Source organism: Heterodontus francisci, chromosome 1 (assembly GCF_036365525.1).
Source record: "Heterodontus francisci isolate sHetFra1 chromosome 1, sHetFra1.hap1, whole genome shotgun sequence".
Classification (NCBI taxonomy): domain Eukaryota; kingdom Metazoa; phylum Chordata; class Chondrichthyes; order Heterodontiformes; family Heterodontidae; genus Heterodontus; species Heterodontus francisci.
The window spans coordinates 211,551,934-211,577,059 of NC_090371.1; the positions used below are offsets into that span (position 1 = coordinate 211,551,934).

The 25,126-nt window shown below is 43.5% G+C and overlaps 1 protein-coding gene across 4 annotated transcripts in view; it reads left to right on the forward strand.

The window, feature by feature from the left end:
* nr3c2 (nuclear receptor subfamily 3, group C, member 2) overlaps positions 1 to 25,126 on the forward strand; it is a 438,927-nt gene that overhangs the window by 311,986 nt on the left and 101,815 nt on the right. For all 4 annotated transcript variants that reach the window (XM_068041172.1, XM_068041180.1, XM_068041201.1 and 1 more), the window contains one exon: positions 4,376 to 4,696. In XM_068041172.1, coding sequence (XP_067897273.1) covers positions 4,376 to 4,696 — 321 coding nt within the window. The remainder of the gene's footprint in view (positions 1 to 4,375; positions 4,697 to 25,126) is intronic.

Here is a 25,126-nt window from a genome sequence, read left to right on the forward strand (position 1 = left end):
AGATTTTGGTGCAATCATTGCTTAAGTATTACTGATTTTAAAATCTACCTGGGCCAATATTTTCATACATGAACAATAAAAAATGTCATGTCAAACCTGCAGCTGGCACCTGCCCTTTATGGTGCGACATATGCTCCAAGTTAAACAGCAGTGCTGAGAAGTTATCCATGAGGGTACAGCAGATGTAAGTAATATACTCGACCAATTGGCCTCTCACCTGCTACACACTGTCTGAGGCTTTCCCCAGTGCCTGTACATGTATTGATGTTCTGCAAGCATCTTTCCTTTTTAGGGAGGAACCATGAGATAGCTGTACCTCCACGTCCTGACCCTGCGTTCTTCCTCCCCCCAAACCTTCCACCACAAACAGCTTCTGCTCGCTGATACTCTGTATTTCTCCCAGTGCATTCCCATCTACCTCACTCCTTAATTTCCCTGAGATGGATATCTCTGGACTGGTGCTTGAGAGGGAGCGAGTGAGTGATGGCACCCTGCTCTGAAGTGCTTGCTTCTTCCACTACATGTGTCACCTCAAGGATTTCATGATCTAGTTTGGTGGCTGGCAACGAACATTACAAAAGGGTGAGATGAAAGGAAAGCTAAATGTCATGTCAAACCTGCAGCTGGCACCTGCCGTCCTTCTTCCCCATTGCTGCCTTCCTCAATTGCCTCTCTTTCAAGAAACTCTAATGCATTCTCCACATAGGAAGTGTGAGGGCAGAAGTTGGTTGGGGGAATGGATCCTCCACTGAGTTCTTGGAGGGGTTTGGGGCATGATTGAGATACTATTAAGTTGGGAAGCACTCCAGCTGCTCCTGGATCCAAAGGAACATTTTAATAAAATTATTCTGAACTCACCTTTTGGCGGTGGCTGGGAGGTCATTTTGGGCCACTACCAGCTGAGCAAGCAGCCCAAAATCCACCCTTTTACAATGAGCGAGTTGCCTGTGGAAGCATGGTTCCCAGTTGGGGCACAGTTCCAAGCACAGCTCCCATTTTAGGTCTAGAAATATGCCAAGTGCAATTTCCACCCCAAAACCTCTCTCCTTTGCTTAATTTCATTGTCAAGCAGTTTCAGCATTGAACTTGGGCCCTTGGGTGCTTCCTGCAGAATTAACATAAATCTTACTGTGCAAAAGCTTTTGCAGCTGTACAAATGAATTTTTTTTTTGGTGTGCTGCCTTTAATTCCTGCAGTAGCATGGCCAACTAGTGCTAGCGAGTATAGAAATCGGAGAATAGCACAGATGAATGCATGGCTTAAGAGTTGGTGCAGGAGGGTGGGTTTTAGATTCCTGGACCACTGGGACCATTTCTGGGGAAGGTGGGACCTGTACAAGCGGGACGGTCTACATCTGAACTAGAGGGGGACTAACATCCTTGCTGGCGGGTTTGCTAGTGCTGTTGGGAGGAGTTTAAACTAATTTGGCAGGGGGAGGGGACTCAGACTCCTAGCAGAATAGGGACACAGCTAAACACAGGAAAGCAAACAAGTCAGAGGGAGTACAGCGAAAGTAAGTTTCAAGGGAGTAAGACCAGGATGGATGGCCTCTACTTTAATGCCAGGACTTTAATGTTAAGGGCTTAGATGGAGTGGAGTTCTTAAAATGTATACAGGAGAACTTTTTAGCTCAATATGTAGAGGATCCAACTAGGGAGGGTGCAGTGCTGGACCTAATTCTGGGGAATGAAGCCGGACAGGTGGTTGATGTGTTGGTGGGGGAGCATTTTGGTGATAGCGACCACAACATGGTACAATTTAGGCTTGTTATGGAGAAAGAAATAGACAAGTTGCAAAAAAAGGTTTTGGGTTGGGGGAGAGCAAATTTTAGTAAAATAAGACAGGATCTGACCAAGGTAGACTGGAAAGAGTTACTTGTCGGGAAATCTACAGAAGAGCAGTGGGGGGCATTCAAAAAGGAAATGGGGAGGGTACAGGCCCAACATGTTCCCTCTAGGGTAATAGCTAGGAGCAACAAGCCCAGAGAAGTATGGATGACCAGAAACATTCAGGGTAGGATGAGAAGGAAAAGAGAGGCTTTTAGCAAATACAAGGAGAGCAAATCAATGGATGCATTAGTGGAATACAGAAAGTGTAGGATGGAGCTTAAGAAAGCAATTAGGAGAGCAAAGAGGGGATATGAGAAAGCTCTGGCTGGTAAAAGTAGGGAAAATCCCAAGATATTCTATAAGTATATCAATGGGAAGAGGATAACCAGGGAAAGAGTAGGACCCATTAGGGACCAAGGGGGAAATCTGTGGGTGGAGCCAGAGGACATTGGTAGGGTGTTGAACAAATACTTCACATCTGTCTTCAACCAAGAGAATGAGGATGTATTTATGGAACTCAGAGAGAGAGACTGTGAGGTTCTTGAGCAAATTGCCATAGGGAGTGACAAGGTATTGGAGGTTTTGGAAGGCTTAAAAGTGGACAAATCTCCAGGTCTGGATGATTTGTGTCCTAGGATGCTGTGGGAGGCGAGGGTGGAGATTGCAGGGGCTCTGACCCAAATTTTTAATTCCTCTCTGGCCACGGGGGAGGTGCCAGAGGACTGGAGAACAGCTAATGTGGTCCCACTATTTAAGAAAAGTTGTAGAGATAAGCCAGGGAACTACAGACCAGTGAGTCTCATGTCAGTGGTAGGGAAACTATTGGAGAAAATTCTGAAGGAGAGAATCTATCTCCACTTGGAGAGGCAAAATTTGATCAGGAATAGTCAGCATGGCTTTGTCAGAGAGAGGTCATGCCTGATTGAATTTTTTGAGCATGTGACCAGATGTGTAGATGCGGGTAGTGCAGTTGATGTAGTTTACATGGATTTCAGCAAAGCCTTTGACAAGGTCCCACATGGGAGACTTATCAAGAAAGCAAATGCACATGGGATACAGGGTAACTTGATAAGGTGGATTCAAAATTGGCTTAGCTGTAGGAGACAGAGAGTGATGACAGATGGCTGTTTTAGTGACTGGAAGCCAATGTCCAGTGGCGTACCACAGGGATCTGTGCTGGGTCCCCTATTGTTTGTCATTTATATAAACGACATTGATGACTATGTGGGGGGTAGGATCAGTAAGTTCACGGATGACACAAAGATTGGCTGAGTGGTTAACAGTGAGGTTGAGTGTCTTAAAGGAAGATATAGACTGGGTGGTCAAATGGGCAGAAAACTGGCAGATGGAATTTAACTCTGAAAAGTGAAGGAGTAATGTGACACGGAAGTATTCAATGAATGGCCTGACACTGGGAAGTTCCGAGGAACAAAGGGACCTTGGCGTGTTTGTCCATAGATCTCTGAAGACAGAAGGGCAGGTTAATAGGGTGGTGAAAAAGGCATATGGGACACTTGCCTTTATCAATCAAGGCATAGATTACAAAAGCAGGGAGGTCATGTTGGAGTTATATAGAACTTTGGTAAGGCCACAGCTGGAGTACTGTGTACAATTCTGGTCGCCACATTATAGGAAGGATGTGATTGCACTGGAGGGGGTGTAGAGGCGATTCACCAGGATGTTGCCTGGGATGGAATATTTAAGCTATGAAGAGAGGTTGGATAGGCTTGGGTTGTTTTCGCTGGAGCAGAGAAGACTGAGGGGTGACCTGATCGAGGTGTACAAGATTATGAGGGGCATGGACAGGGTGGATAGGGAGCAGCTGTTCCCCTTAGTTGAAGGGTCAGTTACGAGGGGACACAAGTTTAAGGTGAGGGGCAGGAGGTTTAAGGGGGATTTAAGGAAGAACATTTTTACCCAGAGGGTGGTGACAGTCTGGAATGCACTGCCTGGGAGGGTGGTAGAGGCGGGTTGCCTCACATCCTTTAAAAAGTACCTGGATGAACACTTGGCACGTCATAACATTCAAGGCTATGGGCTAAGTGCTGGCAAATGGGATTAGGTAGACAGGTCAGGTGTCTTTAATGCATCGGTGCAGACTCGATGGGCCAAAGGGCCTCTTCTGCACTGTATTATTCTGTGATTCTGTGAACTGATGGCGAGCTCCCAATGATTGGATTTCTTCATGCAGGGGTTTGTCATATTCTGTAAATTTGGCTAGCCCTGCAACTTCAGACGGGTTAGGCCATTTCTTGATAAGTAGAAGCAAATCGCACTGTGTCATTTTTCGATACAGCTTTATGCCTATGCAGCAATGTTAGGATTAAGTATTCAACCAACAGTATATTTAATATCTGTTACTGTTTGAGTAGTTTTCTTGGCTTCAGTAGATGTTCCACAGTACTATTCACAAGGTGACTTTGAAAGTCTTTGTAAACATACATGTATAAAAGTTTAGATAGAAAAGTACAGATTCTGGTACTAAAGCTGAAATAAAACCCCAAAATTCCTAAAAAAAAGTTATTTTTATTTTCTTTCTCCCATAGCACGGAAGTCTAAGAAACTGGGAAAGGTGAAAGGGCTGCATGAAGAGCAGCAACCACCACATAGCCCCAAGGAAGGGATCACGTTCACTGCTCCTTTACCGGAACCCACAGCAAGCACTGCGCTTGTTCCTAATTTTTCACTTATGCCACCACACATTAACCCGTCCCTGATCATTATTCTCGAAGCCATTGAACCTGAAGTGGTTTATGCATCTTATGACAGTAGTCAGGCAGACACAACTAATCACCTGCTGTCCAGTTTGAACAAGCTGGCGGAGAAACAGATGATTCGAATTGTGAAGTGGGCGAAAGGTCTTCCAGGTAGGACTGCATGGAAACTTTAAATTTTTACTTCTAAAGCATGTCCATGTCATTTTCTTACCTTTTACATGTATGCTGTTGCTTAGGTTTTTAATGATAGGGTCACATTTTCTCCCTTATATCATGTTACCTTTCCAAAACAAAAGAATCTGACTAATAAGCCACCAAAGTATATTTAGGACATTTACATTTTAGGCATTTTTATCGGCATTTATCTTACTACATATATATGTATAAAACTGGACAAATATGTCAAAATTCTTATGAAATGATGATCGCTTAAAGTAGTATTTTGAAATACTGAGTAAATCGCAGAAGGAACTTGAAGCTATTAGCTCGAAACATGATAATCTATTTCTGGTTCCAAACCTGTACACGCTAATTGTATTTAATGATAAAATATTTACTGAATATTCAGATAATTTGATATGAAAAACAATACTGTCTCACTCTCCTCTTCATATGGTAATGTGCCAAATAGAAAAAATCTGACAATGAATTCACCTACAAGAACAACAGCACTTGCATTTATATAGCACCTTTAACATCGTAAAACCTCCCAAGGCACTTACAAGAAATTGTGTAATAGAGTACATATTTTCACAAATGTACATGGCTCTGAAAGTCTTTGGGAGTTCTGCCAGTGGCCTGATGGAATTATGGCATAAGACTGACGGAACCCCTTATGAAAATGATGGAAACCTGGGCTTGAAACCTGGGCGGCACAGTGGCGCAGTGGTTAGCACCGCAGCCTCACAGCTCCAGGGACCCGGGTTCGATTCTGGGTACTGCCTGTGTGGAGTTTGCAAGTTCTCCCTGTGTCTGCGTGGGTTTTCTCCGGGTGCTCCGGTTTCCTCCCACAAGCCAAAAGACTTGCAGGTTGATAGGTAAATTGGCCATTATAAATTGTCACTAGTATAGGTAGGTGGTAGGGAAATATAGGGACAGGTGGGGATGTTTGGTAGGAATATGGGGTTAGTGTAGGATTAGTATAAATGGGTGGTTGATGTTCGGCACAGACTCGGTGGGCCGAAGGGCCTGTTTCAGTGCTGTATCTCTAATCTAATCTTGATCCCAGCACACCTGCCATGATCCCTTTTTGCGGATTTTTGGTGCCCATATATCATTTCACAGGAGACTGTCAGAGATAAGATGGGGACATTAACACCACAATTTTGCATGCTTCTTGCAGACTAAAGTGCTAGGGGCTAAAGCAACTCTTTGGAAAATTATGCATGAATACTTAAGAATAACAGCATGCATGTGCAAAATGTGTTCTGAGCTTCGACAACTTCATTTTCCTTAAGTAGAAATCCATAGCTGAATATTTTCTGAATTGAACCAAATTAGGCTAATAAACATGAATTGGGACAATTTGAAGCAGTACCTGCTCACCCCCCCCCCCCCCCCCCAACAATTTGTGTGGACTTTTTAAAATGAGGTTACAGCTAGATATTTTTGATTTTGTAATTGGCACTGTTATAGATGGAGCCCATTTTATGTTTTGATGATGCGCTTCCTAAATTTTAATATCCCCCAACTCTTGTTTCTCTGTGTTTGCTTTAATAGCTAGCTGTGTAATTAAAACTCTCTGGTTTAAAAAGGCTATTGTACTAAAATTAAGTAAGCTTGGTTGTTAATGTATTTTGTGATATGGCATCCCTGATTTGTGAAATCCTAGAGAACATTGTGTTGGGTCAAGCTTGGATTAAATTTAATTTGTTCAAAAGGATTTTGAATTCCCATGAACAATTCTGCCTGTTTTATGAATTGCCTGGTTGGATCATGTCCCAAAGCACAAAGCTAATAATGAGGGAGAATAACTTGGATTAAACCAGAATGGTGGCAACCATAGTGAGCAGCCAAGTAGTTAATGTACTATGTGAATTTATAGATGGATCTATAAATCACCATGGTTTTTAGCTTTTATTATTTTTCTTCCTTTTTAAGACTTTACTCAGTGGTGGCCATATTTTCCAAAAGGAGTGTGTGTATATACAGAGTGGGTAATCGACCGACTCCAATAACTGGCTGTATGTCAGCACCCATGTAGATACAGATAGCAAAGCAAAATACAATGGTTGCTGGAAATCTGAAATAAAAACAAAATGCTGACAATACTCAGCAGGTCAGACGGTATCTGTGGAGGGAGAGACAGAGTTACCGTTTCAAGTGGATAACCGTTCATCAAAACAAATACTCTTCTTTGAAATAAAGAATATTATGAATAGAGGAAATGCTCTTGTCGTCTATCTTGACTCAATTAAGTCATTTTCTGTCCTAATTATTTGCTCTTGATTACAGAAAACATTTCTAAAATTTCCCATTCACCTAAACTAACCAAACAATAATAAGCTCTTGCCACTATTATGGACTTTATTTCACTCAACATATGGAAAGGTTTAATGGAACAACTTGGAGGCACTTGGTGACTACACATGGTGGTCAATTCTTAGGCCAATGCTAGCCATTGACAAAGCTATTTATAGAGCTATTTTGAGCCCAAACATTGCATTTCTCAGCAGTATTTCCATACTAAAAAAACATATTCATGAAAATGTGTAATGTTACTTTGATTTAGTATTTAATGTAAAACTAAGGAGGAATAAGTAATGAACAAAAGGCAATTATAAATGGGGGAAAATTTTAGTTCTATATATTTAGAAAAACTGGTAATTAATAACAAGAATTATCCACAGAATCAAACGCAAGATAAATAATAGCATATCAATATCAAAATTAAAACTCAACCTTGGCTCAGTGGTAGCACTCTTACCTTCAAATCAGTAGGTTGTGGGTTCAAGCCTCACTCTGGATGCTTGGGGGATTGAAATTCAAATTGTGCAGGTGTCTGGTGTGAAATGCATAGTGTGATGTGAGCAGATGCTGAAAGATTGAAGTCCTGCTCCTCCAGGCTGCAGAGAAATGAAACGGACAGGTGTTCACTACCTTTTAATGGTCCGCCTCCAACGGTCCCTTTACATACAGCTGCTTTGGCTGCTGAAGACCTGAAATAACTGGACGGAGTATGTGCGGTGCAAGCTCCACCCAGTTGATGACCAATTTCAATCGCGGTTCTGCAACTGGTATTAGAAGCTTGTTTTGCAAATATAGGGAGCCTACACTTGTTTCAGGCATTGCTTTGTACACTTGGAAGTTGCCTGCTTCCAGTCTGACAGCTGGAACACATCCAGGGGAAATTAGATGCAAGAGATCGTGAAATGGATTTTGTTCCTCAAACCTCAATTTCTTGCTCCAGAATATGGGCAAAATGAGGTTGATGGACTGGATGTGGTAATTGAAGCTCAGCTCAGGCTTGAGCAAGACATGAAGTTTGCACTCAGCAGCTGCACTTCGGTGAACATCCAAGAATGTAGATGGGGGAAGGGGCTGTGGCATTGATTTTCTGTCAGGGGTTGAACAGGGTGACTTAGGGCCTTCCAGTGGTAGAGCTGTAAATGTTCTGGCTCATTCACGACTTGATGTTAGACAGGCAAGAAAAATGTAGCACAGTGACCATTAGAGTATCAAGGATGCTGTTGAGAGGTAAAGCTGCACATTGTCATTGTAGATATGCAAATTGGCCATATCATACAGCTAATGTTGCTATGTGACAACATCAAATATAACATTGGAAAACATGAGAGGCAACCATGTAAGCATGGGAGGGGAGCCAATAGAAGTGGAACCGTTATGAAGTGATTGCTATGAATGTCCATAGAGGAAATGTAGACGAGGGAAGATGGTGTGGGCAACTGAATCAAAAGCCACTCAGAGGAAAACATGGAGGGATAAATATATCATATTCACGATGACATAGACTGTCATTGGTGATTTTTATACAGGCTCGTCCTATGGACGGGATGGAAGCCACACTGAAGAGGTTCAAACAGGTAGTAATCAGTGAGTTGGTAGGGTTGGGAGAGAGAGTGTAGGTGGCTGATGAGACATTCCAGGAGCGCAGGAGTTCCTCAGGGTAGTGTCCAAGGCCCAACCATCTTCATCTGCTTCATCAATGACCTTCCCTCCCAACATAAGGTCAAAAGTCGTATGTTTGCTGATGATTGCACAGTGTTCAGTACCATTTGCAACTCCTCAGATACTGAAACACTCTATGTCTGCATGCAGCAAGACCTGAACAACATTCAGGCTTGGGCTGATAAGTGGTAAGTAACATTTGCACCAAACAAGTGCCAGGCAATGACCCTCTCCAACAAGAGAGAATCTAACCATCTCCCCTTGACTTTCAAAGGCATTAGCATTGCTGAATCCCCCACCATCAACATCCTGGGGTTATCATTGACCAGAAACTTAACTGGACCAGCCATATAAATACTGTGGCTACAAAGGCAGGTCAGAGGCTGGGAATTCTGCAGCTAGTAACTCACCTCCTGACTCCTCAAAGCCTCCCCACCATCTACAAGGCACAAGTCAGGAGTGTGATGGAATACTCCCCACTTACCTGGATGATTGTACTTCACTCAAAGGGTTATAAATCTTCGGAATTCTCTACCTTAGAAGGTTGTGGATGCTCCATCGTTGAATACATTTAAGGCAGGGATAGACTGATTTTTGGTCTTTCAGGGAATCAAAGGATATGGTGAGTGGGTGGGAAAGTGGAGTTTAATCCTAAAATCAGCCATGATCGTTTTGAGGCAGGCTCGATGGGCCATATGGTCTGCTCCTGCTCCTATTTCTTGTGTTCCTGGGTTCCAGCAACACTCAAGAGCTCAGCACCATCCAGGAGTAAACTAGCAAGAAATATAAAAACAGTGAAAACTTCTGTAAGTAGATAAAAAGGAAAAGAGTAGCTAAAGTAAGCATTGGTCCCTTAGAGGATGATGCTGGGGAATTAATAATGGGAAACAAGGAAATAGCAGAGACTTTGAACAAATATTTTCTATCTGTCGTCACAGTAGAAGACACAAAAAGCATCCCAAGAATATTAGAAAATCAAGAGGCAAAAAGGAGGGAGGAACTTAAAACAATCACTATCACGAGAAAAAAAGTACTGGGAAAGCTAATGGGACTAAAGGCCTGCATCCTAGGGTCTTAAAAGAAGTGGCTGCAGAGATAGTGAATGCATTGTTTGTAATCTTCCAAAATTCGCTAGATTCTGGAAAGGTCCCAGCGGATTGGAAGACTGCAAATGTAACACCTCTATTCAAGAAAGGAGGGAGACAGAAAGCAAGAAACTAAAGGCCAGTTAGCCTAACATCTGTCATTGGGAAAATGTTGAAATCCATTATTAAGGAAGTGGTAGCAGGACACTGTATTATGAATTTCGATATGAGGCAGAGTCAACATGGTTTTATGAAAGGGAAATTGTGTTTGGTAAATTTATTGGAGTTCTTTGAGGATGTAACGAGCAGATTTGATAAAGGGATGTGTATTTGGATTTCCAAAAGGCATTCGATAAGGTGCCACATGAAAGGTTACTACACAAGATAAGCGCTCATGGTGTTGGGAGTTATATATTAGCATGGATAGAGGATTGGCTAACTAACAGGAAACAGAGTCGGGATAAATGGGGCATTTTCAGGTTGGCAAACTGTAACTAGTGGAGTGCCACAGGAATCAGTGCAGGGACCTCAACTATTTATGATCTATATTAATGACTTGGATGAAGGGACCGAGTGCATTGTAGCCATATTTGCTGACGATACAAAGTTAGGTAGGAAAGTAAGTTGTGAGGAGGACAGAATGAGTCTGCAAAGGGATATAAATATGTTAAGTGAGTGGGCAAAAATTGGCAGATGGAGTATATTGTGAGAAAAGGTGAGGTTATTCACCTTGGCGGGAAGAATAGAAAATCAGAATATTATTTAACTGGAGAGAGACTGCAGAATGTTGCGGTACAGAGGGATCTGGGTGTCCTCATTAGAGACCTACTTTAGGTCGGGATAACGAACCCGACCCGAACCCGACCAAACCACTGTGGACCTGAACCCGACCCAGTCAGAGTCCCTCCACTTTTGCCCCAAGCCCAACCTGACCCGAGCCCGCCTCGACTTGACCCGACCCGAGCCCGACCCGGCCATCCGTTTACTTAGCTCCCAACTTGGAACCTCCACGAAACTGCCGCACATGCGTGGTGAAATCATAGTTTAGTTTAGTTTAGTTTAGTTTAGAGATACAGCACTGAAACAGGCCCTTCGGCCCACTGAGTCTGTGCCGACCATCAACCACCCATATTATACTAATCCTACACTAATCCCATATTCCTACCACATCCACACCTGTCCCTATATTTTCCTACCACCTACCTATACTAGGGGCAATTTATAATGGCCAATTTACCTAGCAACCTGCAAGTCTTTTGGCATGTGGGAGGAAACCGGAGCACCCGGAGGGAACCCACGCAGACACAGGGAGAACTTGCAAACTCCACACAGGCAGTGTGGAGTTGAACCCGGGTCGCTGGAGCTGTGAGGCTGCGGTGCTAACCACTGCAGTGATGTCACTGACTCACTGAGCAGACTCCGTTTCGTCCCGGACTCCCAGCTCACGTAAATTTTTTATTTTTAATTCTTACCAGCACAGATCTGACCCTGCGTGTCCGGCCTGACCCGACCCGACCTGACTTGACTTGGACTCGGCCTGACCTGACCCTAGCCCGAAAGCCGGAGCCTGAAGATGGGCCCGACCCAACCCAAACCTTCGGGTTCGGGTCGGGTAGCAGACCTTATACATAAAACACAAAAGGTTAGTATGCAGGTACAGCAAGTAATTAGGAAGGTAAATGGAATGCTGGTCTTTATTGAAAGGGGGATGGAGTATAAAAGTAGGAAAGTCTTGGTAGAGCTTTACAGAGCATTGGTGAGACCGCACCTAGAGAGCTGTGTGCAGTTTTGGTCTCTTTACTTAATGAGGGATATACTTGCATTGGAAGCAGTTCAGAGAGGTTCACTGGGCTGATTCCTGGGATGAAGGGGTTGTCTTATGAGGAGAGGGTGAGCAGGTTAGGCCTATACTCATTGAAGTTTAGAAGAATGAGAGGTGATCTTATTGAAACATGTAAGATTCTGAAGGGGCTTGACAGTGTAGATGCTGAGAGGATGTTTCCCAAATCCAGAGGTGGGAGGCACAGGTTAAAAATAAGGTGTCCCCCATTTAAGAAGGAGATGAGGAGGCATTTCTTCTGTCAGAGGGTCACTAATCTTTGCAATTCTGTTCCCCATAGAGCAGTGGAAGCTGGGTCATTCAATATATTCAAGGCTGAGTTAGACAGATTTTTGATCTATGAGGGAGTAAAGGGCTATGGTGCGAGGGGGGTGGTGTGGTGGAGGAAAGTGGAGTAAAGGCAACAGTCAGATCAACAGTGATTTTATTGAATGGTGTAGCAGGCTTGAGGGGCCGAATGGCCTACTCCTGCTCCTATTTCTTATGATCTTATAACAAAGCAACCCACTTGTTCGGCACCCCATTTACCACGTTAAACATTTTGACCCTCCACCACCGGCACACAGTGGCAGGAGTGTGTACCATACACGATGCACTGTAGCAACTTGCCACAGCTCCTTAGACAGCACCTTCCAAACCCGCGACCTCTACCACCTAGAAGGACAAGGGCAGTAGATGCGTGGGAACACCACCACCTGCAAGTTCCTCTCTGAGCCACACACCATCCTGAATTGGAACGATATTGCCATTCTTTCACTTTGCTGGGTCAAAATCCTGGAACTCCCTTCCCAACAGCACTCTGGGTGTACCCACCCCAAATGGACTGTAGCAGTTCAAGAGGGGGATTCACCACCACCTTCTCAAGGGCTATTCAGGATGGGCAACAAATGTTGGCCTTACCAGTGACATCATATCCCATGAACGAATCTAAAAAACCTTTAAGAGAAAGGGGGGTTAAGGAGGACAGGGTATCGAGGGTAGGCTTTTTAAGGAACAAAGTTTTTAGGACATTTTGAGAATAATGTTTGAGGAGACAGAGCAGTTGGCAATATCACTGAGCATTACGGGAACAATTGAATGATCAGGAATTGAGTTATGAGGTCAGAGTTGGGGTTAAAAATGGGCTATGGTTGGTTGGGGTAGAAAGACATGTTTACGAAAAGAGGAATCATAAGTAGATTGTGCACAGTAAGATGTTGGTAAAACACCTGTTTCACATCGAAGAGCACTTTTATTGTAGCAGAATCACTTTTAATGATGTGCAGCCTCTTGTAGTTAAGCTTTGCGTTCCACAAAATCATTTCTTAAAATAAAGTACTTTGTGAAACTTGCAGATTAGTTATCAAAATATTAGGTGTCAAAGATAAAATCCATTGACATCTATGACGCAATGGTTTTTGTAGTGTAATTTTTAGGGCCTGACAACCTACATACAAACATACGAATTAGGAGCAGGAGTAGACCACTCGGCCCCTCAAGCATGCTCTGCCATTCAGTAAGTTCATGGCTGAATTGATTTCTCCACATTCCCATCTACCCCCAATAACCTTTCACCCCCTTGCTTAACAAGAATCTATCTACCTCTGCCTTAAAAATGTTCAAAGACTCTGCTTTCACCACTTTTTGAGGAAGAGCGTTCCAAAGATTCACAACCCTCTGAGAGAAAAAGTGTCTCCTCATCTCTGTTTTAAATGGACGACCTCTTATTTTTAAACAGTGACCCCTTGTTCTAGATTCTCCCACAAGGGGAAACATCCTTTCCACATCCCACCCTGTCAAGACCCCTCAGGATCTTGTATGTTTCAATCAAGTCACGTTTTACTCTTCTAAATTCCAGCGGATACAAGCCTAGCCTGTTCAATCTTTCCTCATAAGACAGCCTGCCCATTCCTGGTGTTAGTCGAGTAAACCTTCTCTGAACTGCTTCCAGCACATTTACATCCTTCCTTAGATAAGGAGACCAATATTGTACACAGTACTCCAGATGTGATCTCACCAGTGCCCTGTATAGCTGAAGCATAACCTCCCTACTTTTGTATTCGATTCCCCTTGTGAAAAACGATATCATTCTATTAGCTTTCCTAATTACTTGCTGTACCTGCATATTAACCTTTTGCGATTCATGCAGTAGAAAACCCAGATCCCTCTGCATCTCAGAGCTCCGCAATCTCTCACCATTTAGATAATATGCTTCTTCTTTATCCTCCTTGCCAAAATGGGCAATTTCACATTTTTCCACATTATACTCCATTTGCTAGATTTTGCCCACTCACTTAACCTATTTATATCCTTTTGTAGCCTCCTTATGTCCTCTTCCCAAGTTACTTCCCTACCTATCTTTCTGTCATCAGCAAATTTAGCAACCATACCTTTGGTCCCTTCATCCAAGTCATTTATATAAATTGTAAAAAGTTGAGGCCCCAGCACAGATCCCTGTGGCACACCACTTGTTACATCTTGCCAACCAGAAAATGACCCATTTATGCCTACTGTCTGTTTCCTGTCAGCTAGCCAATCTTCTATCCATGCCAATGTGTTACCCCCTACACCATGAGCTTTTATTTTTTGCAATAACCTTTGATGTGGCACCTTATCAAATGCCTTCTGGAAATCTAAGTATAATACATCGACCGGTTCCCCTTCATTCACAGAACATGCAACTCCCTCAAAGAACTCCAATAAATTGGTTAAACATGATTTCCCTTTTACAAAACCGTGTTGACTCTGCCTGATTACCTTGAATTTTTCGATGTGCCCTGCTATAACGTCTTTAATAATAGCTTCTAACATTTTCCCTAAGACTGATGTTAAGCTAACTGGCCTGTAGTTTCCTGCTTTCTGTTTCCCTCCCTTTTTGAAAAATCTAACGGAACCTTCCCCCAATCCAGGGAATTTTGGAAAATTAAAACTAATAGAATCATAGAGTTATACAGCACAGAAACAGGCCCTTTGGCCCATCGTGTCTGTGCCGGCCATCAAGCACCTAACTATTCTAATCCCATTTTCCAGCACTTGGCCCATAGCCTTGTATGCTATGGCGTTTCAAGTGCTCATCTAAATACTTCTTAAATGCTGTGAGGGTTCCTGCCTCTACCACCTCTTCAGGCAGTGAATTTCAGATTCCAACCACCCTCTGGGTGAAATTTATTTTCCCCAAATCCCCTCTAAACCTCCTGCCCCTTACCTTAAATCTATGCCCCCTGGTTATTGACCCCTCCACTAAGGAAAAAGTTTCTTCCTATCTAAGCTATCAATGCCCCTCATAATTTTGTATACCTCAATCATGTCTCCCCTCAGCCTTCTCTGCTCTAAGGGAAAGAACCCTCGCCTTTTCAGTCTCTCTTCATAGCTGACTGCTCCAGCCCAGGCAACATTCTAGTGAATCTCCTCTGCACCCTCTCCAGTGAAATCACATCCTTCCTATAGTGTGGTGTCCAGAACTGTACACAGTACTCCAGCTGTGGCCTAACTAGCATTTTATACATCTCCATCATAACCTCCGTGCTGTTATATTCTGTGCCTCGGCTAATAAAGGCTAGTATCCCATATGCCTTCCTAACCACCTTAACTACCTGTGCTGCTGCCTTCAGTGATCTACACCAAGGTCCCTCTGACCCTCTGTACTTCCTAGCGTCCTACCATCCATTGTATATTCCCTTGCCTTGTTAGTCCTCCCAAAATGCATCACTTCACACTTCTCAGGATTAAATTCCATTTGCCAGAGCTCCGCCCATTTCTCCAGCCCATCTATATTGCCCTGTAATCTAAAGCTTTCCTCCTCACTATTTACGACCAATTTTCATGTCATCTGTGAACTTACTGATCATACCTCCTAGATTCACGTCTAAATCATTAATGTACGCTACAAACAGCAAAGGTCCCAGCACCGATCTCTGCGGTACACCACTGGTCACATTCCACTTGCAAAAACAACCCTCGACCATCACCCTCTGCCTCCTGCCACTAAGCCAATTTTGGATGCAATTTGCCAAATTGCCCTGGATCCGATGGGCTCTTACCTTCTTAACCAGGCTCCCATGCTGGACCTTATCAAAAGCCTTACTGAAGTCCATGTCGACTGCATTAACTGCTTTACCCTCATCTACACATTGAGTCACCGCCTCGAAAAATTCAGTCAAGTTAGTTGGACACGATCTCCCCCTGATAAAGCCTTGCTGACTATCCCTGATTAATCCCTGCCTGTCCAAGTGGAGATTAATCCTGTCCCTCAGACCTTTTCCAATAGTTTCCCTACCACTGATGTTAGACTCACCAGCCTGTAATTACTGGTTTATCCCTCCTCTCCTTCTTGAATAATGCTACCACATTCGCTGTCCTCCAGTCCTCTGGTACCTCTCCTGTGGCCAGAGAGGATTTGAAAATTTGTGTCAGAGCCCCTGCTATCTCCTCCCTTGCCTCACATAGCTGCCTGGGATACATCTCATCTGGGCCTGGGGATTTATCCACTTTTAAGCCTGCTAAAACAGCTAATACTTTCTCCCATTCAATGCTAATATGTTTAAGTATATCATAATCCCCCTCCCTGATCTCTGCACCTACATCATCCTTCTCCATAGTGAAAACAGGTGAAAAGTAATCATTTAAAATCTCTTTTACGTCTTCCGGCTCCACACACAGATTGCCACTTTGGTCCCTAATGGGCCCTACTCTTTCCCTGCATCAACTATCTCACTAGCCACTTCTTGTAACAGCCTAGGTTGAAGTCCATCAAGATCCGGCGACTTGTCAACCCGCAGCTCCAACAATTTGTTCAGTGCCACTTCCCTGGCGATTGTAATTTTCTTGACTTCCTCCCTGTCTTCCATTTCCTAACTTACAGCTAGTTCTGGGATGTTACGTGTATCCTTTATAGTGAAGATCGATGCAAAATACCTGTTCAGTTCATGTGCATCTCCTTATTATCCATTATTAATTCCCCAGACTAATACCAATGCTCACTTTGTTAACTCATTTCTTTATTAAATATCTATAGAAACTCTTACTATCTGTCTTTATATTTCTCACCAGCTTTCTCTCGTACTCTAATTTTACCTTCCTTATCAATCTTTTAGTCATTCTTTGCTGTTTTTTATATTCTGCCCAATCTTCTGACCTGCCACCTATCTTTGCGCAATGATGTGCTTTTTCTTTAAGTTTGATGCTATCTTTAACTGTTTTAGTTAGCCACGGATGGCGGATTCCCCCCTTTGGATTTTTCTTTCTCGTTGTAATGTATCTAGTCTGTGTATTCTGAAATATCCCCTTAAATGTCTGCCACTGCATCTCTGTTGACCTGTCCCTTAACCTAATTTGCCTGTTCACTTTAGCTAGCTCTGCTTTCATGCCCTCATAATTGCCCTTATTTAAGTTTAAAATACTAGTCTTGGACACACTCTTCTCTCCCTCAAACTGAATGTAAAATTCAATCATATTATGATCGCTGCTACCTAGGGGCGCCTTAACTATGAGATCATTAATTAATCCTATCTCGTTGCACAATACCAGGTCTAGTATAACCTGCTCTCTGGTTGGCTCCAAAATGTACTGTTCCAAGAAATTATCCCGAAAACATTCTATGTACTCCTCATCTAGGCTACCTCTGCCCATCTGATTTTTCCAGTCTATATGTAGGCTAAAATCTTCTATGATTATTGCCATACCTTTCAGACAAGCTGCTATTATGTCTTCCTTTTTCCCTGTCCTGCAGTGTGGTTAATGTTAGGTGGCCTGTACACCACTCCCACAAGTGACTTATTGCCTTTATGATTTCCCATCTCTACCCAAACTGCTTCTACATCCTGGTTTCCTGAACTTAGGTCATCCCTCTCTATTATGCTAATACCTTAATTAATTAACAGAGCCACTCCTCCACCTTTTCCTCATTTCCTGTCCTTCCTAAATGCCATGTACCCTTCAGTATTCAGGTCCCAATCTATATCATCTTGCAGCCATGTCTCTGTAATGGCTATCAGATTGTACTTATTTATTTCGATTTGCGCTCTCAGTTCATCTGTTTTGTTTCGAATGCTACGTGCATTCAGATACAGAGCCTTTAGTTTTGTACTTTTATTATTTTTGTAACCTGTAGCCTTATCTGTTGATTTACTCTTAGATTTGTACGCTCTGTCCCTTCCTGTCACAGTTTGTTTATCATTTCCCATATTAATACCTTTCTCTCTTGCCTTGTCTCTGCTCCTTGATTTCCCATATCTTCCCAAATTTGATCCGTTGCCTCCGCTATTCAGTTTAAAACCCTCTCTACTTCCCTAGTTATGCTGCTCGCTAGAACTCCGGCCCCAGCACGGTTCAGGTGTAGACCATCCCAACAGTACACCCACTACTTTCCCAGTACTGGTGCCAGTGCCCCATAAGCCGGAACCCCCTTCTACCACACCAGTCTTTGAGCCATGCGTTAATTTCTCTGATCTTATTTTCCCTATGCCAGCCTGCAATGAATCAGGCTGGGAGCTCTGTATTAACAGGCATAGAAGCCTGAGGCCTACCACATGTCCAGTGGCAGCACATAACATGATGGTAGCCTACCCACAAATGGTGAACTGGACTGATGAGGCCCCAACTTTTATAGAAAACAAAAAAATTGTAATGTGTAGACCTCACATTATTCTATCAGATCAGCGCACTTCAGCGGCAGCATGGGATTTATTATAGTGCTTGTGCCACTGTGCCTTTCCACTTTATTGGTCATAACGTCATCTAATAATGCACTGGTTTACATGTTTGTGCACTATTTTAATGTCATCATTTATTTAAAATAACTAGGCTAACAAGTATTAACGAAAATACATTTAAAAATAATATGAATGCACTCCCTAGAGGAATTTAAACATCTATTAGAAACTGTGGGGAAAAAAATCTTACATTTATATGTGCCTTTCATGACCCCACGACGTCCCAAAGTGCTTTACAGCCATTGAAGTATCATTGAAATGTAGAGGAACATTTTAATGGGCACGGGGAGGCCTGTTTGGGTGCATGTGGGGACTTAAATCCCCTAAAGGTGACGTTGGATAAGGATCTCGACATCATTCCGTACTATTCCAGCTTTCACCCGGGCAGGTTTGAAGGCGAGTGGGGACCTCTCGTGCAGAGCTGTCGAATGAGAAATTTAAATATTCTAACAGGCAATTATTGTTTTAACCAAGGATTCTGACTTTGAGAGCCAGCAGACCTATTTCCCGAGCTGTCAACAACACGGGAGTGCACAGCGAAGAGTAATTCTTCAGTGAAACTGACAGGCTGGGAAGCCTTTGATCACTGAAACTGCAGCACTCCAGCCATGGCCAGGTGAGAGGTTGCTGCTCATCGCACTCCTTCTCAGAGAATGCTTTCAATGCTTGACAGTTGATTGCCAACTTCTTGGAAGTCACTTCATCTGTCTTGCACTTCACTCACTTTCAGCTGCACTTCCCTGCTGCCAGCCTTCACCATGGTATGGGAGCAGCTCTGCTTTGCACTTCTGATGAGGAACAAGAGGAGCACCAACACCAACACCAGCAGGAGTGACACCACCAGCAGCACCAGCTGCCTTCTCCTCAGCCACTTGCTGCTCCACAGAACAGAGGAGATGCACATAGAGATCCAGCTCCCAGCAGGCGAGACCCCCACCAACACAGGGTCTACAGGCAGAGGATCTGCTTTCTCAACATGTGTGAGCACCAATGCCTCAGGAGGCTCAGGCTTTCATGGCAGGTCATTGCTGATATCTCCAGCCTCCTGGAACAAGAACTCCTTGCCAGTGGGCCAGGTGCGCACACGTAGCCAGTGACCGTCAAGATACCTGTCACTGGAGGGCCACTCTCCAAGGTTGTGTGCTCCCTTCCCCTGCAAGGAGAGATGTAGAGCATTATGAGGGTAGTAATGGCTTTTGTGGATAGCAGGGAAGGACAATATTCGTGGAGGGTGACTGTGAGGCATGGGTGCGAGAAAGCAATAGAATGAGGGTGAGTGTTGGCTGTTCAGTTAGGGATTTGAGGTGCCTGGAGAGAGAAGAATGACTGCAGCTGCAAGGTGTTTTCTTCTGAGGATTGTTGTGCAGGGGAATGTTGGGAAAGTCAGAGTGTGGGGCTTGGCTCCTGGAAGTGTTGTGCTACTCACCTTATCTGCCCTCCTGAGGTCCTGGATCCTCTTCGTGTCTCCAGGTTGGACGGACCACACTTCTGCTGCTGACTTGCTTGACACTTCCATCCACGCCTGCTTAGTTAGAGAGATTGTCCTCTTCTTTCGATCCTTGGGAGAGCTCACCTCTCTGCAGCCCCTCAGATCCCACATCAGGACCTCCACGTAAGAGTGAGAAACCAGGGGAGCAGCCTTCCCAGGTCCTCTCTCCGTTCCTGTGGCTGTTGCAGCCTCAAAAATCCATGTCCAACTGAGTTATTCTGACCCCTGCAGTTGTCCCTTTAATTAGAAATCCTTCCTTTGACAGAATTGATGCGTCATGCCACCCTGATTGGCTGGGGAATCCATAGGCGGGATGCTAATACCATGGCTCACAGAGGAGAATGCAACGACTAAGCTGTGGCTGCCACCTCATGTAATATTTTTATTAAAATGCAATAATTTCTCAGATGGAAATTTCTTTTGTTAGAGCCTCACCAAATTGCAGGTTAAATGATAGAATTTATTAAGAATCTTCACATTGACAAAGAATTAGACTTTTCTTAAATACTATAGGGGAGAAATTCATTTGCGTATTGCTGCTTCTAACAATGATATTATTGAAGAACAGTGTGTGGACTGCGCAGGTAGTAGCCCACAGCGCTGCCTGGCCTGGGGAAGCAACATAAGTCTGCGTGACACCGCTAGAAGTGCTGCTAAGTGATCAAATTTCTCCCCCTACAAATTTTTCCCGAGGTTTTTTACTTTATTTCTTTTATAGTTTCCCTGTATATTATCCTATTTCCTGTATATTTTGCCTGTATGTAAACAGGAGTAAGAACACGCCAAGATAAGAATACTAACATTTAAACAGTTCAGATATTTTGATTGAAGGAGTGTGTATGCAGGAAAGCCATAAAGGAAATAGAGGAATATGGTTAGTACGTAGGAAATAGTATTTAAATAGACAATCCATCTATCCATTTATCAGTTTCTATTTATCCATCCATCTACCTATTTATCTATATCTCAATCTATCTAATTAATGGTCTTATATGTAGCATATGTCACACCTTAAATCTGAATCTTGGACGTTAAATGTGAATGTTAGTCTTTGTGTCACACTTTAATAATTGCCTTAAACAACCAGGATCTGTTCAATTAATCATTCTGATGTGCTCAAATATTTGACTGCTGGCATTAGTAGTCAGGAAGGAGGAACCAACTACCATGAAACCAATCAACCAAAATACTCAAATAATTTTTGCAAAGTGGTTTCAGTGGTCGTGTTGCTTTCCAACTCTCCACACCATATACTACTAAAAAGTAAAATTATAACATAATAAATTCATCAAATATATTGTAGAATGCTTTGGTAAGTCACTAAATTTACCTTTTAAATGTAATCCGCTGTAGATTGCAATAGTGATTGCACTTCAACAGCATTTCATTGCTACAAAGTGCTTTCTGACATCCTGAGGTTGTGGAAGGCACTATATAGATGCAAGTTTTTCTTTCTTAATCAAAGGTCCCTGCAGCCCCCTTCCCCAACACAGACCTACCCCTGTCTTGGTACTCAGGCTTCAGAATCTGCTTCATTCACATCGATAGCAGTTTTCATCTCCATGTTCCTTGGCAGTATTTCCACAGGCTCAAGAACATGTGACCCCAGTGCTCTTTTGGAGCCTCCACACACGTGTCTACAATCTGACATTGCAGGCACCGCCCCTTCCTTTTTCTAATACATAGTTATTTTCAGTCACTGCATGCTGCACTAGGCACTCTGCTATCCTTACTGCAATGCCTGGATCTCTCATTTCTGAGGGCAATGTCCACTTTCATGTAAGGATGTCACTGCCTGAGGATGGCAATAGGCCAGCAGGGAGTTGATACTGTGTTAGAAGGTCAGCAGGGATTTAGTTTGCCTTAGGGGTGTTGGTGAGGGTTGGAGCCAAACTGAGAGTACAGCTGTAATTGGGATCATTTGTGGAGACCAGTGGGAGTAGAACGACAATGGAAAGACAGCTAGTGGTTGTTAGGACTTAGGAATATGAGAAACAGGAGTAGGCCATTCAGCCCCTCGATCCAGCCCCATTCAATCAGAACATGGCTGAGCTGCACCTCAACTTCATTCACCCACTGTTGCTCCATATCCCTTGATGTCCTTGTCAAAAAAGATCTATCAATCTTGAAAGCTCCAGTTGTCCCACCATCCATAGCCTTTTGGGGAAGAGAATTCCATATTTCATTGATGCTCAGTTTGTGGAATATACAGTCTGTGGCATGTGGGAAGTCGTGGATGCACCTTGTGCCCTGGACAAACACATCTGCAGGAAGTGTCACCGGCTGCAGAAGCTTGAGCTCCGGGATTTGGAACTCAAGCAGCAGTTGGAGTCACTGTTGTGCATCCACGAGGTGGAGGACTAAGGAGGTGGTCACACCACAGGTTAGGAGCATGCAGGCAGATAGGGAATGGGTGACCACCCGGCAGCCGAAGAGAATCAGGCAGTCCCCTGATATGATCTCACTCACCAGTCGGTTTTCCATTTTGGATACTGGTGAAGGTGATGGTTCCTCAGAGGAGTGCAGTCAGAGCCAAGTTTGTGACACCACAGTGAGGGGAGGAAGAAGAGTGGAAGAGCAGTAGTGATAGGGGATTGATTAGTTAGGGGAACAGACAGGCGTTTCTGTGGCAGTAAACGTGACTCCAGGGTGATGTGTTGCCTCCTTGGTGCCAGGGTCAAGGATGTCACGGAGAGGCTGCAGGATATTCTTCTGAGGGAGGGTGAACTGCCAGAGGTCATAGTCTACATTGGTACCAATGACATCTGTAAGAAGGGGGATGAGGTCCTAAAAGCAAATTTTAGGGAGCTAGGAAGGAGATTAAAAAGCAGGACCTCAAAAGCAGTAATCCCAGCATTACTTCCAGTCCCACGTGCGTGAACATAGGAATAGGAGAATTGAGTGATTGAACACGTGGCTGGAGAACTGGTATAGGAGGGAGGGCATCAGATTTCTGAGACATTAGCACCGGTTCTGCGGTAGCTGGGATCTGTACAAGCTGGATGGGTTGCATCTTAGCAGGACTGGGACGAATATCCTCTCGGAGATTTGCTAGTGCTGTTTGGGAGGGTTTAAACTAAATTGTCAGGGGGATGGTAATCTGAGAGGGAGCTCAGATTACAGGAAAGCAAAACTGGTAACTTGTTTGAGGTGTGGGAACCAGGAACAAGTATTAGAGAGGAATACCAAGGTGCACAGAATACTGGGGGAGGTAGATAGCACGAGAGTAGCGAATAGTAGATTATTAGGTGGGGTCAGAGTAAGGGAGAAAGTAATAAAGTCTGAATCAGGTTTAAGGTGCATGTGTGAATGCATCAAGTCTGGTTAATAAGACTGGTGAGGTACAGGCACACATTGCTTGCGGAAATATGATGTTGTGGCTATAACAGAGACCTGACTCAAAGAAGAGCAGGACTGGGTGTTAAATATTCCTGGATACAAGGTGTTCAGGAAAGATAGGAAAGGGGAAAAAAGGGGAGGGGTGGCGGTATTGTTTAAGGAGAGCATTGCAGTGCTGGAGCAAAATGATGTCCCAGAGAGGTCGAGGACAGAATCATTTGACTACAACTAAGGAACAATAAAGGTGCAGTTACATTGCTCGGTGTTGTCTATAGGCCACCAGCTAGTGGGAAGGACATGGAGGAACAAATTTGCAAGAAAATTGCAGAGAGGTGCAAAAATTATAGGGTAGTTATAATGGGGTACTTTAATTATCCAAACATAGACTGGGATAATAGTAGTGTAAAGGGCAGCGAGTGGCAAGAGTTCCTAGAGTATGTTCAGGAAAATTTTCTTCAGCAGTATGTTCCTAGTCCAATGAGAAAGGAGGTACTGCTGGACCTAGTTCTTGGAAATGAGGTGGGCCAAGTGGATCAAGTATCAGTACGATAGCATTTAGGGGATAGTGATCATTGTATCATAAGATTTAGGCTGACTGTTCGAAAGGACAATGAGCAATCCAGGGTAATAATAATTAACTAGGGGTATGTCAACTTCAGTGGGGTAAGAATGGAGCTGGGGCGAATAAATTGGAGTCAAAAGCTGGCAGGAAAATCGGTAGCTGAACAATTGGCTACCTTCAAAGAAGAGATAGTTCGGGCACAGTCAGGGTATGTTCCCTCGAAGGGAAAAGGTAGGGCAAACAAATCCAGAGCTCCCTGGATGACGAAAGAGGTAGAGATTAAGATAAAGAAGAAAAAGTGTGCTTAGGACAGATGCCAGGTAGAAAATACTATTGAGAACCAGGCTGAATATAAAAGGTCCAGACAGGAAATGAAAAAGCAAATAAGAGAAGCAAAGAGGGAGCATGAAAAGAGACTGGCAGCTCGCATTAAAGGAAATCCCAAAGTTTTCTATAGACATATAAGTAGTAGAAGGGTGATAAAAGGAGGAGTAAGGCTGATTAAGGACCAGAAAGGGGATTTACACATGGAGGCAGAGGGCATGGCTGAGGTATTAAATGAATACTTTGCATCTATCTTTACCAAGGAAGAAGATGCAACCCAGGCAATGTTGAAAGAGGAGGTAAGTCAGACACTAGAGGGGTTTAAAATTGATAAAGAGGAAGTATCAGATAGGCTGTCAGTACTTAAACTGGATAAAGAACAAGGACCAAATGAGATGCATCCAAGGATACTGAGGGAAGTGAGGGTGGAAATCGCAGAGGCGCTGGCCATAATTTTTCAGTCTTCCTTAAACTCAAGTGTGGTGCCAGAGGACTGGAGAATTGCAAACGTTACACCCTTGTTCAAAAAAGGGTGTAAAGATAATCTCAGCAACTACAGGCCAGTCAGTTTAACTTCGGTGGTGGGAAAACTTCTAGAAAAAATAATTCAGGAAAAAATCAATAGTCACATGGACAAATGCGAGTTAATTAAAGAAAGCCAGCATGGATTTCTTAAGGGAAAATCATGTTTAACTAACTTGCTGGAGTTTTTTGAGGAGGTAACAGAGAGAGTTGATGAGGGCAATGGAGTTGATGTGGTGTACATGGACTTTTAAAAGACATTTGATACAGTGCCACACAACAGACTTAAGGGCAAACTTGTAGCTCATGGAATAAAAGGGATGGTAGCAACATGGATATGGAATTGGCTGAGTGATAGGAAACAAAGAGTAGTGGTTAATGAATGTTTTTCGAGCTGGATGAAGGTTTGTAGTGGAGTTCCCCAGGGATCAATGTTGGGACCCTTGCTTTTCCTGATATATATTAATGACCCAGACCTTGGTGCACAGAGCACTATTTCAAAGTTTGCAGATAATACGAAACTTGGAAGCATTGTGAACTGAGGTGGATAGTGTAGAACTTCAAAAGGACATAGACAAGTTGGTGGAATGGGCAGACAGGTG